Below are 16,511 nucleotides of genomic sequence, written 5' to 3' on the forward strand. Positions count from 1 at the left end.
CAGGAAATGTCTCATCTCTAGGAAGATCAAATATATAAAAGAAAAAATAGAAAAAAGTTTTATTTTATACCTATATATGTTGATGCATACAAACACCATTATTCAGTACATACACTTGCATGGATATGTATGTAACATGTTTATGTTATATACAGCTTTATATAATATATGTTATATATCAACTTAATATAACATACAAAATATAAATACTATACTAACCTCCATTAAAGGCACCCCCCTTTCACAACGCACCGAAATGCATCAGGAGAATGCTGAGCTTGGCAAGCCAAGCACCCCAGAGTTAGAAAATGCCAAAATTACAGTAGCTGTACAATTTTGCACGGGTTCTCCATCTGAGGAGTGCCCGCTCCCTGTTTGCTCGGAGCGAGGACACCAGCGAGGCCAGGACCAGCTGCTCACAGCACGGCTCCCCTTGGCCTGGCTCGAGCTGGGGGCATTCAAACCCTCCAGGGGTCAGTACCCAAGAAGTGCGGAAATCAGAAATCAAGGAATGCGCCACCTTAAGGATGTTGGGTCAAAGGGACCTTCCCAAAGAGCTTCCGATGGAGGCAGCCAGAAACTTTGGCTCTGCGGAGCACCCCTAAACCAACGTCCTTTCCTGTAGGCTTCTAATTCATCTTTCAGGTTCTGCAACAAATGAAGGAAGGTCCCGTGGGCAATCTCTCTGCAATCCCGACTCTCACCCTGAGAACTCTGTCCCCATCTCCTCTCCTTCAGCTGGTTTAAGGGGCTAGCACAGTTCTCCTTCTGTCTGACTTCAGATTGCCATCTCCCTCTGTGCCACCTACCCGGGACATCTCTCCTCTCCGTGCCAGTGGAGTAGCTCCTTTTCCTCCTTGTTTGGACTTTATCATCAAGAGCTTGAGTCTAAAAGAGAGAGTTTTGCTTTCCAGTACTAGGATCTGCATCAGAATGGCCCTGATCCTTAGGGGAGCAACGGCAAAAGATGCTCGTGCTGTGGCCATACAGACAATTTCTACTGACCCCAACCTCTCTAACGTCAGTGCTCTCTGACAAGACTGTGCTATTAACACAACTTTGATTGTTCAAACAGATTTTTCAGGGGGATGGAACCTTCTTCCCTTAAGACAGCTTTTGAACATGGACAAACCAATGCTTTATCCAACCTAATACAGAGAAACAGTTGAACTGGAAGGGTTTTTTAAGTTTTTTTTTTAAAAAAAAAAGTATTACGCTGAGGAGGAAAATTTCAGCTCAAACAACAAAATACCAGCAAAGTTGTAAAACATTTGAAAATAGGAGCTTGTAATAAAAATGTTAGGAAACTTTAATTACAGTTTTTCCTCCCTGAGTAGTTACTTATAGTATCCTTCCTCTAATTTTGTTTGTTTTATGAAAAGCTAATTAAAAAAAAAAATCCAAAGTGACATTTGTCCTAGAATTTACTTATTCTAGAAAAAAAATAAATGCACAGTAATGGAAAAATTGCTTATATATTATTATGTTATCATTATACACATAAGACCTGTCTGCACATATGAATATATTTTGAAGAAAAATAGAAGTGTCAGTTTGAAGAGGGAATTGTTACGGAAAAAAAGAAAACGTACAGCACAGATCCAAGAGAGTCAAGAGAATAAAATGAGACATGTCAATTACCATCTTCATTTTTTGATTGCATGATCCCATTTATGTAAAAAGCAGAATCTGCCCCTCAGGACTAAGTTCTGAAAGACATGAATCAGTAAAGATTCAAGCCTTTCTCTGTATCGTTATTTTTCAGTTACATTTATATTCTCAGTTGCCAGTACAGTCTGTAATGCACAATAGTCAGAATCACAAAACACGCCTTGCAAAGGTTTGCATAAAAATTAATTAGCTTTCATCTCCAGAGAGTATGCATCCTTCCAGGTCACCGTGGAGGCCACTGGAGGTGCCTCCATAGCTGCCTCAGCACTCGGAGCTCACTCCTCAGCTCCACTTTCCCATCTCACCAGCACAATCAACCTTGGCGATAAAAAGGAACTGTTCATCAACTCTTTTACAAGACGGTCACAAGCAGCTTCATTCACTGCAACAACACTCACGAAGCAGCAAGTAGCTGACATCACAGGCTCAGGGAATGCATTTACATTAACAACAAAAAGAGACGTAATCGAAAATAGCATAAATTACTTCCCTATCATTTAAGGAGTAACTTTTGGGTTTTGTCCCACTACAAACCGCGGTGCCAATCCCCGAAGGCCCTCCCAGACTGCTGCCTCCAGTGAAGTCTACGGCATCTTTCTGCCGGCAGTAACAGCAAGAGAAAAAGGCTTTAAAAGTGAATTAAGTGTACATGACACATCAGAGCAATTCTTCTGCAAGGACACGCCCTCCACAGAAGCACATGCACATACAACAAGTTTTCAGTGCGTAACTGCCGTAGTGGCCAAGGTTCCTTACATCGCTCAGCTGCTTATGGCGGGCTGGGACGACTGCATTGGTTAGCTGCTTATTCCCAGCCTTTAGAGCTGCATCTCTTCTTGCTTGCTCAAGCAGAACTCTCGCTCGTTCTTTAAGTTCTTCCTGTCTTGACAACATACGTTGCTTAAAAATAAAGAAATATAATTAACAGTAAGGCAGTCTCAGGGTACTTAACGTTCATACAGCAGTTAATAGCCGGGAGCCTTCCTATATAAAACAGGTCCGAAGTCACACGGGCTACAGCTTCAGGAGGTGACAGAGCGTTCTACAGAAATGAAAAGCGAAGACGACCAAGATGTAAAACTAATAAAAAGTCACAGGCCTTTATAATGTAAATAAGAGTTCTCTCCCCTTAAAACTTAATATCTATCAACATTTTAATGCCTTTAAACTGCAAGTGTGAAAAAAAAATAATTGCCTTCATGGAAGCAATGTTAAGTGTGCTATGTGTTTACTTATTTACTTTAATATGTATGCAAATATAATGCTTCGTTGGCTACTTACATGGGTATTGCACATTTCTAACTTAAACTGAACACAAAGAGGCAGGTTACAAGGCAAAAATCCTGTGAAAATATCCTGCTTCTTACTTCATTTATGAATACCAACAAAGAGCCTGTTCTTCATACACGACTGATTATATTGCAGAGCAGAAATAACAGAAGGGCGACTTCTGCATAGGCAACACGAGCAGCTCCAACACATGTACACACCAAAGCACCGACTTCTTAGTCAAGGTGAAATGTGAAAACTCTGGGAAAACGTGTCTCTAGCCCCTCAGACGAGACAGATGGGACAGGGTGTGCTCCTGCAACAGCCACACAGACCGTGACAGGGCTGACACTAACCAACAACGGAGCATCCAAGGTTAAGCTTGAGGCTCACACCTGAGATTTTACTATCACGTGCAAATGCATGGACAACTAACGAGAGAGAACTGTCTCTAAAGTAATCTCCTCCTTTTCCTTGGCCTGTTACACCCCTGAACACGAAAATGTTGTCTCCTCCTGTGCTATTTTTCTGTATGGGCCAAGCTGTTCCTTTCTCACCTAGCACATAAAGATGATGGTGAAGAAAACTTTATGAGACTTCACTGATTGAAGAGAAGAAATTAGCTGGCTATGGAAGTAATATTTGGATTTTATCACCCATCTATAGACTGCTTCTCCTGAAAAAAAATGAATCTTTACGGTGCTTTCTCAGGAAAAAAACCATAACAACAATCGAAGCAATCCACACTACCAAACACTGGCTACATTTATTGGTTTCTTATCAGAGCTAATGGCCCAAAGCCAAAGGTTAAGAAAGCTCTTCTCAGAGGTAAAATAAGCCTGCTTTGGCGATTTCATAAACAGGATTGATAACTTTTTTTACTTTTCTTGTAATTATATACTTTACTGAAAATACTCCACATTTATATAATATTCGACCTGGAACCTCACAATAAATCTGCAAGGTAGGTGGGCATATACTTTTTATCTGTAGAGAAAGGCAGTTGATACTGAGGTTAAGTAACATGCTTGAGGTCACCCAGCAAACCATGTAACATTTTGGAGTTTCTCTCACCATTGTGGCTGTATGGTTTCTCAAATAACATTTTGAAATATCTTTGGAATATTTTAAGGTACTCAAAACTTTTCATTTTTTAAAAAATATAGATCAATGAATTGCTAAGTCCTTTTCCAGCTTTTACTTCAGTATGCAGTATTCCAAAGAAAGGCGTCGCTACACTCAGTAGCAAAAGCCTTGGAGCCATTTTCTTGGAAACAGTTCCTTTGAAACAATTTCCTTCAACTGGAGGGAGGCTGGATAGATTAACAGTAGAGCAATTCCTATAAATGATTTTTTCATGTAATGGCTCTTTTTCAGCACCATCTACATTTTAGTCAAAGTATTTATTGCCCAACAATACAAACACACCCCTCACCTCATCGTTTATGCTGAAGATACAGAGTAAATTACAAACATGGAGAAAGAACGTGAACAGCATCTCCATTCCGATAGCATAAGAAAGTTTACATCTCTTACCTGGGCTGTTTTTGCAGTTTGATCGGCATGATTTAACGCCAGTCTGGCATCACTGTCAGAATCAGATTCTGTTTGCCTCGGAGAAGCGTGCGGTTTCTTTGCGAGATCCGTATCCTTAGTATAGGAGTACCCAAGCTGTGAAGTAGGAGATAAACTCGGCTTTGTGACGGGAGAATCGGGATCTGCTCTTGTGCTCTCTGAGGATCCTGTAAGTCCCAGCTTTTCCTGCTCCGAGAAACCAAGGGTACTGTCGGAGCCTTGGTACGTCTTCTTGTCATTATCTTCAGAAGCAACTGTGGGAGACACATCCTCTTTCTGGTGGCTGACGTGTGCCAAGTTGCTCAAGTCTAAAGGGTCAGCTATCAGCAGTTTCTTCCTGCCCGACGCAGGCTGCGCTTGGGCTGTCTCTGCACCGCTCCACTTCCCAACGTCTTCAGACGCAGAAGTCCTTCCCGAGCTCTGCTGGGATTTCTGTGGGTCCGTGTCACTGCGAGTCCTGCGAGAAGAAGGGGAAGCGGTGCTTGGGCTCAAATGGTCATCAGGAGTCTGATGCTCGCTCTCAGATTCGCCAACGCCGCTGTCATTGATAAACACGGAGTCGTCCTGAGAAGCAAAGTCTGCCAAACCACTGTCTGGCGGATGCAGCTCGGGCTCCCGGTTCAGGTCATTCAGCTCCGCGTAGAATTTCTCCTGGTCGACAGAACTGTTTGTGTCTGTTTCATAGTTACCCACTTTATATGTGCTTTTACTACTGTTCTCCTCTATCTGAACCACGTTTAATTCCTGGCCGCAGAAGTGTGCCCTTATTTGATAGAGATAGGTCATAACAGTCAGTTTGTCGGGTATTGCTAATAAAACCATGTCAGAAGGTTCCAGCAACCGTGATATTCCTAAACTGGCAAACCCATCATATGCCTTTAAAAACAGACAAAATAAAGATTACAATGCAGCAATTTCTTACGTATCGCAGTATTTGAAGAAGACAAATGGAAGTTTCAACCAAAATAAACATATCCAGTATTACAGGGACAGGATGGATCCAACTCCATTACATATCACTCTTTTGGCTTCATTACAGCAGTTATGATTTTTTGTTGGGCAGTCCAACATCCCACTCACCGATTTTTCCCTGATGGCTTTAAGATATCTCCCACAGGGTATCTTCACAGCAATGCAAATTGAGATAATATGATCAGTAAAGACACTCAGATGGCATTGTTTCAAACAGTTTTAACATACCACAATACCATATAATAATGCTAAAATCTTTGGTTACTCAAAATTACGCCACTTAGACGAGGAAAAAGTTGTTTGGGAGACCGCAACTTGAACGCCCTTCTGTTTGCACTGAGAAAACCTACCAATACCTGAAATGGTTCTCACTCAAGTAGCAGGAAACAAGCAAATAAAAAAAGTGTAGGAGTTGGACCAGGAGAAAAAGCAACTAACGATGGCTTTTTAAGATAAGTTGGACCAGGAGAAAAAGCAACTAACGATGGCTTTTTAAGATAAGGAACAAAGATATAAGAAACATGACACTAATCCATCTCGGGCTTTATCACTAGTGATCAACCTTCTCCCTTCTACTGGTCATTGCAGTGATTTGCGCTGATGAAAAACTACGTCCGCATAGTCAAAAAGAACACCACCAAAGATTACTTGATAGAAGACATAAATCACATTAATACAGCTAACAAATGCATTTTAAAAACATTTGCTGATGCTAAATTTCTACGTAAGGGAGAGTGAATTCCATTCCCACTTTATTTTCTAAAAGCAGAACAGTTTGCAAGCCTCCCACTTTGTGAGGCCACATTGTCTTCTTTCTGCTAGCCCTTTAAGTGAGTGGGCTTGGTGTATCAGGTTTTTCTAGTTTTGAAGAATTACAGCCGTTTCTCAATTTACAATTAATTATTACTATCCTGGATTAACCCTGGAAGACAATATCGTGTTTCAAGGAAGCCTTTAAAAAGGCCTCCTGTTAGCATAGATCCACTCAGTTAAAGCACTCGGACTTCTCCCCCAGTAATTCTGCAGCTCCTTTTCACCCTCTTCTGAAGGGATCCAAAATGTTTATAGGTTTTCCTACACTATTCTGGACGAAAATGGATGCTAAATCAAGACATAGAGGAGAACATGTCCCTTCACAAGGAAACAATAACACACATTGCTGGTTTCACCTCTACTCCTGTTTAACACTAGTTTATTTTGTTTCAGAAGGGTGGAATACAGAAAAAAAAGATACATCAATTGTTTTTCTTCATCTTCTTGCTTTTCACACTAGTAAACGTTCAGCAGTGAGACAGAACGTGGTTCTGGCCTGTCCGGCTCCCAGCAGATCTGGTTCTTTTAATTGCTCTGAGGAAATGTGGCTTTTTCATTCCCATCATAATGTCATTCCCTACTCAACAGTCAAACAGTTTTCATTTCGGCCACTTTTCAAACTCAGCTTCCGAGAGCTGCAACCTATCTCCCTGAAATTTTGTATACTTCTCCCCATGCTCAGGTATAACTCGCCCAAGTATTTTTGATAAAGTGATTTTTGCGTCACTGTAACAAATGACTGGCAGAGTTTATCTAGACATAGAAATCACCTGCATAATTTATTTTTAAGCCCGTCTGGCTCTCCCTGTGCAAAATGATTTGACTTAAAATCATTGCTGGTCTTGGGAAAGTTCATTATGAGAGACTTTTATACCATTTACAAAAGCAGAGCTGCGCTTCGATACAGGAGCAGCAGTAGAAGACGTGACTTCTGTATTTGCCAATACAAAGCTCCAGATGGAGCTGGATCAGGCTGTGTACGGAAGAGAGTGAGACCAGAAAGGTGGAACTAAACAGACAGAGGAACAGAGAAAGGCGAGCAGTGCAGGGATTTGGGCGGGCAGCCTAAGTCACGGCAGGTACTGAGAACGACAGCTGTTCACATGCCAGAAGACTCAGGCTGGGTATGAAAGCACAGGAAGCCAGCTGTGCTCTCCCGTGGACCACAGGCAACCCTGTGATTCCTTGTTGAAGGGGGTCAGTGCTGATTCAGTGGCATAAATAACCTGTTAGCCCACGCTGAAGGCAGTGGAGGCTACCATGCGATGAAAGGACCTAAGGATGGGCTTAGCAGTCCCAAAGCCCACAGACGTGACTTGATCTGAACTCTTTTACGCTCTTAATTTCCTATTTATATGCTAATAAAAATAAATCCTAAGAAAATCTTCCAGGGTCTGTAAAATGAAGGTGGGGACAGTGTTTCAGTCATCAGGAAAGGCACTTGCTTAGAAGGGGTAACCCTACAGCAGAAGGACTGAATGTGGAACGATGGATGTTCTCAATACAGCTGCAATCACTTTTTACCGTCTGCTCAATTCTTCTGGTGATGCTTGGGACTAAACATAGTATTTCCCACTGATGCCAGATACTTATTTCCCATCCCCTCATTCTGGAGGATACACATTCTCGCTTCTCTCCTTTTAAAGGACGCTAGATATCTAGACTGGCATGCATATGTTTTACAGTCATTAGTTCTAGAAATAGCAATTGCGTGTCTGTACACGTCCCTAGAGCAGTGTGTGATGGGTCCACCTTCCCTGGGAGTTTTTTGAAACTCTAGCACACTTGGATGGCATCTAGCATTTCTAACTAGTTTGCAACTAGTTTGCACCATGGAATTAACAGAGTAAACTTTCCAAGTCAGATTACTCTTTGTTAAATGGAGGCACAACTAAGCCTTGATTTTGCAGCGTTTATATACATGTTTAACTGTGCTCCTGCACGATCCCACCGAGGTCAACAAGCAACTCCCATACACACAATTCAATATCAATATATTCTATCAATATAGTAGGGGTTGGAAGGGACCTCAGATGATCAGCTAGCCCAATCCCTCTGCTAGAGCAGGATACCTAGAGTAGAGAGGGAGGATAATGTGCCCTGACCTGCTGGTCACACTCTTCTTAACACATCCTAGGATGTCCCTGGCCTTCCTGGCCACGAGAACACATTGCTGGCTGCTGGCCAGCCTGTTGTTCACCAGGAGTCCCAGGTTCTTTTCCCCAGAGCTGCTCCCCAACAGGTCAGTCCCCAACCTCTACCGGTCCTTGGGTTTGCTCTTTCCCAGATGCAAGACTCTGCCCTTGCCCTGGTTGGATTTCATACGATTTCTCCCCACCCAAGTCTCCAGCCTGTCCAGGTCTCGCTGGATGGCAGCACAGCCTGCTGGGGGGTCAGCCGCTCCTCCCAATTTTGTGTCATCAGCCAACTTGCTGAGGGTGCACTCTGCCCCTCCATCCAGGTCACGAATATATGGAAGGGGGCTGGACCCAGTACCAACCCCTGGGCAACAAACACCACTGGCCACAGGCCTCCAGCTAGACTCTGCCCCATTGACCACAACTCTCTGAGCTCTGTCCTTCCACCAGCCCCTAATCCACCTTGTTGTCCAGTCATCTAAACTTCTTAACTTTGGCTGTGAGGATGCTGTGGGAGACAGTGTGAGAAGCCTCGCTGAGGCCAAGGCAGACCACATCCACTGCCCTCCCCTCATCTCGCCATCCAGTTATGCCATCGCAAAAAGTTATCAGATCGCTCCAGCATGACTTGCCCTTGGCAAATCCCTGTTGACTACTGATAACTCCCTTTTCCTTGACCTGCTTTGATATGGCACCAAGAACAAGGTGTTCCACCACCTTCCCAGGGATGGAGGTGAGGCTGACTGGCCTGTAGTTACCCAGATCCTCCTTCTTGCCCCTTCTGAAGACTGGAGTGACATGGGCTTTCCTCCAGTTCTCAGGCACCTCTCTACCCTCCAGGACTTTTCAAAGATGATGGAGAGTGGCCCAGCAATGACTTCTGCCAGCTCCCACAGCACTTGTGGGTGCATCCCGCCGGGGCCCATGGATCTGTGGATGTCCAGTTTATTTAACCGATCTCCAACCCAACCCTCTTCAGCTGAGGCAAAGTCTTCCCTTTTCCTGACCTCCTCTGTGGTCTCAAAGGTCTGGGACTCCCGAGGGCTGGCCTTAGCGGTAAAGACTGAGGCAAAGAAGGTGTATGTGCTTCTGATTTTGTGGAGTCAAACAGAAGAAGTGAGCATGAACATTTACTATAAAAATACGGCTGACAGCTTAAAGGTAAGGATTTTTTTCCATTTTGACTCAATGCTACCCCTGTAATTCTGAATTCCTCTGCTCAAATAAATATTCTAAAAGGATTCCTTCCTTGTGAAACGGAATATTTTGTCAAGACAACTCAGTTCAAATGTATTGAGGAATTTAGTAGAAATGGTCAAAAACTGGGGAAAAAAAGGAAAAAAAAATCATTACAAAAACTGGAAGTGCCAGTCAAACATCCAGAAGATACACTACCGTTTCCACACAATAATCCTCCAAATGAAAAAAGCTTCTCTAGACAATAAAGTAATTAAAACCAGAAGTTCATTATTAGAACCATCCTGTTGTGCCCTTCCACTTCTTACTCTTTCATCCCCTCCAAGCTCCAGCCAAGTGTAGTTTAATAGCTTACATTTTTTAAGTGCAGGACAAGGTATTAGCAATATGAAAAACTTACGTTCTTGATAAGGGATTATACCGTCAATATGCTCTAATTTTAACACATTTTTCACTATTATTTACTAATAATCAAATATTTTTAAAAAAATAGTTAGCTAACATTATTGAAAAGGCTATATGGGTAGTTAGATACATATGACATTTTGTAAAACAACAATTTAGTAAAAAACCCAAATATTCCTGTAATATTTTTAATTTTTTCAGAGATAATCCTAGTTTCTCTTTTGTTCCTCACAGAAACTTGAATTTGCAATGAGCACACTGCACCAAAAATATATCTGAATTCTGACTGATGCTAATGTAGTCTGGAGTAGTTGTTTGGGGTAGGTTTGGGAGGTTTTTTGAGATATAATTGTATGGTGGAAATTACAATAACTACACAGACAAACACATGTATGTGCATTCAGGTCACTAAACTTACTTACTTATCCCCTGTGTGTTTTTTTTCTTTTTTAAATTACTGACAAGCTGATTGACAGACCTCAACTGGGATCCATCAGCACAAGCACCACAGGCAGTATCCCAACCGCTTCTCAGCTACGGAACACACTGACACACGGGCCAAGATCACGTATCACAGGGAAATGCCCCCTTTTATTCGGCAGCAGCGGCAGCCCCCATTTGGCAAATGGTCAGTGTGCACTATAAAGAGGTTCCAACGATGCACTTTTTGTAGCAGTGCATTTCAATGTGCAATTATACAAAGTAATTGCACTGAAATAGTTGTCTCTTTAAGATTTCTTCTTTTTTTATTAAAATACAAACAAGGTCACGCACCTCTAAAAGCTATACTCTTATGGCCTAACCTTTAATCTATGGTCATAGTCACCTCTTACCTCCTTTCCTGAGAGAGAAAAAAATTACGCAAAAGAGCTGCTTCAGACAAAGAAAACTGTCCTATTCATCCATAGATGTTATTTTAATTGGTTAGGAGGAATCATTGTCAAACGTGTTACGTATCTGCATGGAACTGAGAGGCAGCCATTGTTGCCAGTGCTGCATTCACTCCAGCCAAGGGCACGCGGGGTTATCGGGCAGAACTGTGTGAGACCAGGAACTAAATCTGCAGGAAGCAACTGAGATACTCAATGTAGCTGTCAGGAGAAGGCTTGCGAAGTGATGAAAGAGAAAAACTGCACAATAACAACAATCATTACTTCTTCAATCCTGGGAACTATATCCTGTTAGAGAGACGGGCTAACAAGTTCTCCGCTTGCCATCACAGTTTCATAAGGAAAGATGACTGATCGTACTGCTAACGTTTTTAATTAATAATCTATTCTTTCTTTCTTACAATGCAGCTTAATTAGCCCGGATGCTCAACAGAACTTGAAGCACAAAAACATATGGTCACAGAAAACCCTGTGATGTCACAGGTAATCCACTTCGGTCATGGTAAGACCCCGTATTTTATGAAAACGATACTATGGGCCAAACCACCCATCAGAGAGCAGCAGCTCAGAGATATTTCATTATTTACAATATGTAAGTATGATTTTAAAACAAATAACTCCCCAGCTAACACAGAAATGCACAGGCACATTAAAATATATTTACTCTAATGAAAAATTAATTTTCGTAAAGCACTTTCAGAAATTCCACGTATCTGCAATCTGGTATTCTTTAGTTATATTTCCTATATAATATTGAACCTAATTAATTTATCCAAAGTATATTTTTATACCTTCATCCCAACTAAATTTAGTGCTTTTAAAGTGGTATCAAAATAAAATCACAGCATTGAGGACACAGCTCCTTATAAATAATTTTCAGATGATCTTCAGGAACAATTTTATTATCAGTGACTCACATGAAATTATAATTTCTAAACATGTCCCTAGGGCCCAATGGAAACTTGTATCATGCCTAAAACAGTGAGCAGAAATAAAGACTTTTGGTGATTCCCAAACAGAGTTCCTGTGTCTTCCAGAGAAGCTTTTTACACCTTTCCCTCACAAAGGCACCAACAGTGGTTAGTACAGTTGCTCAGCACAATGTTATAAACTATTTTGCTAATATTTTGCTTTGTTTGTAAAGTATTGTCTGAACACTTTTAATCCTAAACTTTCCATGTTGTGTGTAACACTTCACTCAGCCGGCACGATACAAATTATGTGTAAAATTTCATCTTTAAAAATATAAAACCCACCATCAAAGCAACGTCAATCGCGACCGATGCGTGGAGCCCCATTAAAGCAACAGAAAGAGAAGTCTTGCACACGACAATCCAAAAGCAGTTACGTTTTTCTTTTTTTTTAATTACGTGGCTGATTGGAAAAACCAGAGAAGTGATCACAAACAGCTGGCCAGCCCTTTCCTCCGCTTTCACAGCTACCGCAGGCCATACGAATATCAAACTCCAATGGCAGCCTCGCACTTGTTGGGAATGCTAAAGACCGTGGCAAACGAGAGTCGCTAATGCATCTGATTGGAACCTTGGGAGGCTGAATACCTTCTGTGAGCTGCCATCGCGACCTCACAAAACAACCGCATTTTCCCAAAATGAATAAAAACCTGCAGCGAAGCCAAAATTGAAGCTATGTCTTTCTTTTTTTTTTTTTTTTCCTGGCAGTTCTTACCTTTTTGTTGTTCTCTTTAATATCTTGAGGATTCAGGGACTTGTAGTCACTGAGGGGAAAAATGGCACAGTGGGTATGTACAGCATCTGATAAAAGCAGCAGTTATAAAACAAACTGAATCTAAAAATTTGACATACAATAATATCATACAGTAACTAGCAATTTCACAGCAATTCAATCAACAAAACTAATAGTGTGGAAAATTAAAGGAATAAATAAATAAATAAACACCGATTCCATGTTTCATTCCCTGAAGCTTTCTATCTGAAAAGAAGTTAAGGCAGGGACTAGAGGCCGGCCTTGACAACCAAATTTACCAGCAAGTAATCCGTCCTTGTCAGCATACAAAGAGCTACAGGCTTATTCCTCTCATCTCATTTCAACACTGGCCCAATTTTCATAATCATCTTGAAGTCAGTTCTTTGTATAAGATTAAGAAGAAGAAAAACAAAACAGAGAGGGGAGAAACAATTGTTTGTGCAACAAGGGAGCGCAAAGAGGTTTGAACACTCATTAATCTATTTTCTTAGAAAGGAGGGTTCTCTGCTTAAAAGAAAATGGTGAAAACAGTCCAACACCTGAAACGAACAGGGATTTGATTTTTACATAAACACAGACGTTGCATATTTCTAGGAGACAGAGAGTATACAACTTACATTAGGTCTGGTCTAAAGTGATGTAATATTGCACAAAAGGATAACCCATTTCTCCACGATGTAGTAAAATTGGTGATTTTCACTCCCCTATAGTTTTTTGTAACTTCCTTGCACCACACGAGCAGTGACTGACTCGCGTTCGGCTTTCTTCCCAAAACAGGACTTGGCATTGGGCTTGGCTGCAAAAAAGAAAAAGAAAAAATAAGAAGAGAAAAGAATTTAATGGAAGATGAGAATTAACATGAGTTGACCTAACTAGATGATCTCTATCCTTTGATGTGAGTTCAGGTCCTTCCCAGCTGTCAGTTTACAATGACTGTAACTTGCAAAAGCCCCGAAGCACAAGCTATTATCTCCAGTCGTTGCCCTTGGCGCTCGTCTCCGAAGGAGGCAGATCCACGGGGCTCCAGACCCACGCAGGAGAACAGGCCAAGCGCTGCACCCCTGGAAGCGTCACGCTTCAGGACGTAAGGCACAGTCCTCCCAAAACGCAGCCACGGAAAACCATCCCCACTTCAACGCCGGTAACGCCACGGCCGGGTCAGAAGCCAGGCGGAGCAGGCCCAGGGCTCCCCAGGAGCTGCGATCCCCCATCGCGGCGCGGGAGCGAAGCTGCTGCTCTCCGGGACAGGTGATCCAGGCACTCATCTCACAGAGGCTCCAGCGTCAAGTTTTCGGCTGCGCTTTTGAAGCGTGTGATTGCACCAAGGAAATCAGAACACGGGGTTTCTAAGCAGCCACTTCCAACCGTTCCCAAAGAGCTCCTCTTTCAGGCTTTACTTCTACGTGGAAAAGGCATCTCGGCTGTCAGCTGTTATCAGAGGGTGGCTTCTAACAACCACCATCAGCTAATCACAGCCATTTCCACACCGGTGTTTTGACGCTTTGGGTAACACTTTGGTTATCACAGACTAAGAATTCAAACAGAATAAAACAGTTCAGGCACTGGGCACCTGTCAGACTGCCCAATGTTTCCGAAATTCAGCAGAGAACTTGCTGATCGCAGCCGATGTTTTCAACAAATACATACTCATTTCACCAGAAAAACACTGCCCCTTTAAAAACTTTCTGGAGGTAATTAAACAGACCGAATTCGACTGACACGAATCCGAAGTCTGAATTATAGAGAAAGAAAGGAGCCCACCAATTTTTAGAATGTACTGTAATTAGAAGCCTATATGCACAACAAACATGCTGTTTATACGCCTTATAACTAGAGAGGTTCCCAAATTAAGATAAAAATAGAGCCACTCATTTACTATATCACAGCCACTTAAGTTTAACAAGTAAATCTTTTTTGGCCATAGTACCTGTTTGTGAAAGACCAACAATGCCCCCACTTGACTGAAGCATGTCAGTGCTGAGCAATTAGCTGCTAGCTACCAACTCATTTACGTTTTCACTGCTTCTGGGGAAGAAAATGTGAAGAACCAGGAAAGTTATTTTTCATTCACCCTGACAGTCAGCCCTGAAATGTTGTTTTATAAACACACGTACCTCATCATCAGATAGGAGCACTGCCAACGCGTTTAGGAAGTGCAAAACATATACTTTGCTGAGACTTTTTTAAATACCAGATCATAAGTATAAAATAACCTTTTTAAAGTGTAGTTTTGTTCTGTTTAAACCTGTCAGCGATTCAGATCAGCATGAACAAACACATTAACGATGAGACAAATCTCTCTAAATACACTGAATTAACATCTTAACCTAGGATATACAAAATGGGAAAGAAAAAGCAGCAATAAATGATAAATTTTCTTCACCATGCATCAGATTTTAATCAGAGAAACAAATATTGCTTCAGAGCTACCACCGGTAACTTCAGATTCAGCATAATGTAACTAAGATCAGTTTTTCCTCCTGTTTTTTTTACAACTTGAAGCAAAAACCAGTAACCAGCCACTACATTACTTAAAATGCAATTGCTATCTAAATTATATATATGGAAATAACACTGCCTAGGGAAAATAATCAAAATAGCCCTAATAAGATGTGGAAAAATAATATTTAAACAGATATTTAAAGCACAAAGTTACTTCTTCAAACTAGCTACCAGATAGTAGCACTAGCTACCAGATATATTAAATGCTAACTTAGTACTTGTAGCTGAAAACTCTCTACGAACGTTAAACGTTCCAGCCACCATCTCAAGACTTTGTGGCTAAGTATGCAATGGCCGTATGTAACAGTACCACTCAAATGCCTTAGTTACACATCTAACAAAACCACACAACCGATTTTAAAACCAGGTTTTACAAAAAGACATCCAAAGCTATTAAATAAATTTATCAGGATTTCACATTTTATTACAAATTACTATTTTTTTAGAATCCAGATTACAATTCCTTAAAAATCTATATTTAAATTTGAGATTTATTGAAATGTTTGTCCTTCCACCTACTTTACATTTTCTAAAAGTATTTCCCCCAGAACACGCAAGCTTTAGGATGCACATGGTGTACTTACACAGTGTTCTCTAGCTGACACTGTAGAGATTATGTATGGATTTCTTTCTAGACTTAGTACTCCCAAGTTTTTGAGATAAAGGTGAAGTTAATCTTACAGCAACGCTATGCTCTTATTCATCACCTGAGTCAAAGCTTTCATTACCTAATCTATGAGAAAAGCATTCAACTCAAGAAACACTCAAGTTACGTGAGTAACGGCAGAACCCTGCCTGAGCACTTGGCATCCCTTCAGAAGGGTGAACAAATGTTACTTTTATTTTGTTGTTAAACATCATTATAAAAAACATTTTCTTCCGATACCTGTAGGTTATATATATTAGCTACAGGTTCAGTACAAACACGGATAGTACCCAGTACCTATTTCTAGCACCTATTTGCTCTACAAGATTGGTACAAACTCATCAAACGAAATGAAAATACAGTTACCTTTTCTTATGTAATTCTTTTAAGCCCTGATAATACAATTCTTCTAAAGCACAAGCAGTCCTGATGGGGCTTTTTGAGTTCAAAAGTCAAGTCCCTAAGAACTCATCTGGAAATGCCACTAAACAGGATGAGATACCACAGCATTGCCAGTTCTGCTCACTGATCAAGAGGTTACCGAATCCAGTACAACTATGGATTAATCCAGCTGTGGATTAACTGCACAGCAACTGCAGAGATCCCAGAGCAGGTCCCTCCAATGCCAGCTCGGATCTAGATGCAGCATCGTGCACGCAGAGTTATCAGCTGGAGCTTCCGGATATCTTTATTTCACAGTCAAGAGAA

At 41.4% G+C, this 16,511-nt stretch overlaps 1 protein-coding gene across 1 annotated transcript in view; it reads right to left on the bottom strand.

The window, feature by feature from the left end:
• Nucleotides 1–16,511, bottom strand: part of LOC104280792 (EH domain-binding protein 1-like) — a gene marked incomplete at its 3' end in the record, with an annotated part of 170,250 nt that overhangs the window by 60,624 nt on the left and 93,115 nt on the right. Inside the window, 4 exon segments of the mRNA XM_009878592.1 lie at nucleotides 2,428–2,571; nucleotides 4,477–5,391; nucleotides 12,617–12,665; nucleotides 13,273–13,451. Coding sequence (XP_009876894.1) covers nucleotides 2,428–2,571; nucleotides 4,477–5,391; nucleotides 12,617–12,665; nucleotides 13,273–13,451 — 1,287 coding nt within the window.

Source organism: Apaloderma vittatum, unplaced genomic scaffold, assembly GCF_000703405.1.
Source record: "Apaloderma vittatum isolate BGI_N311 unplaced genomic scaffold, ASM70340v1 scaffold2290, whole genome shotgun sequence".
Classification (NCBI taxonomy): Eukaryota; Metazoa; Chordata; class Aves; order Trogoniformes; family Trogonidae; genus Apaloderma; species Apaloderma vittatum.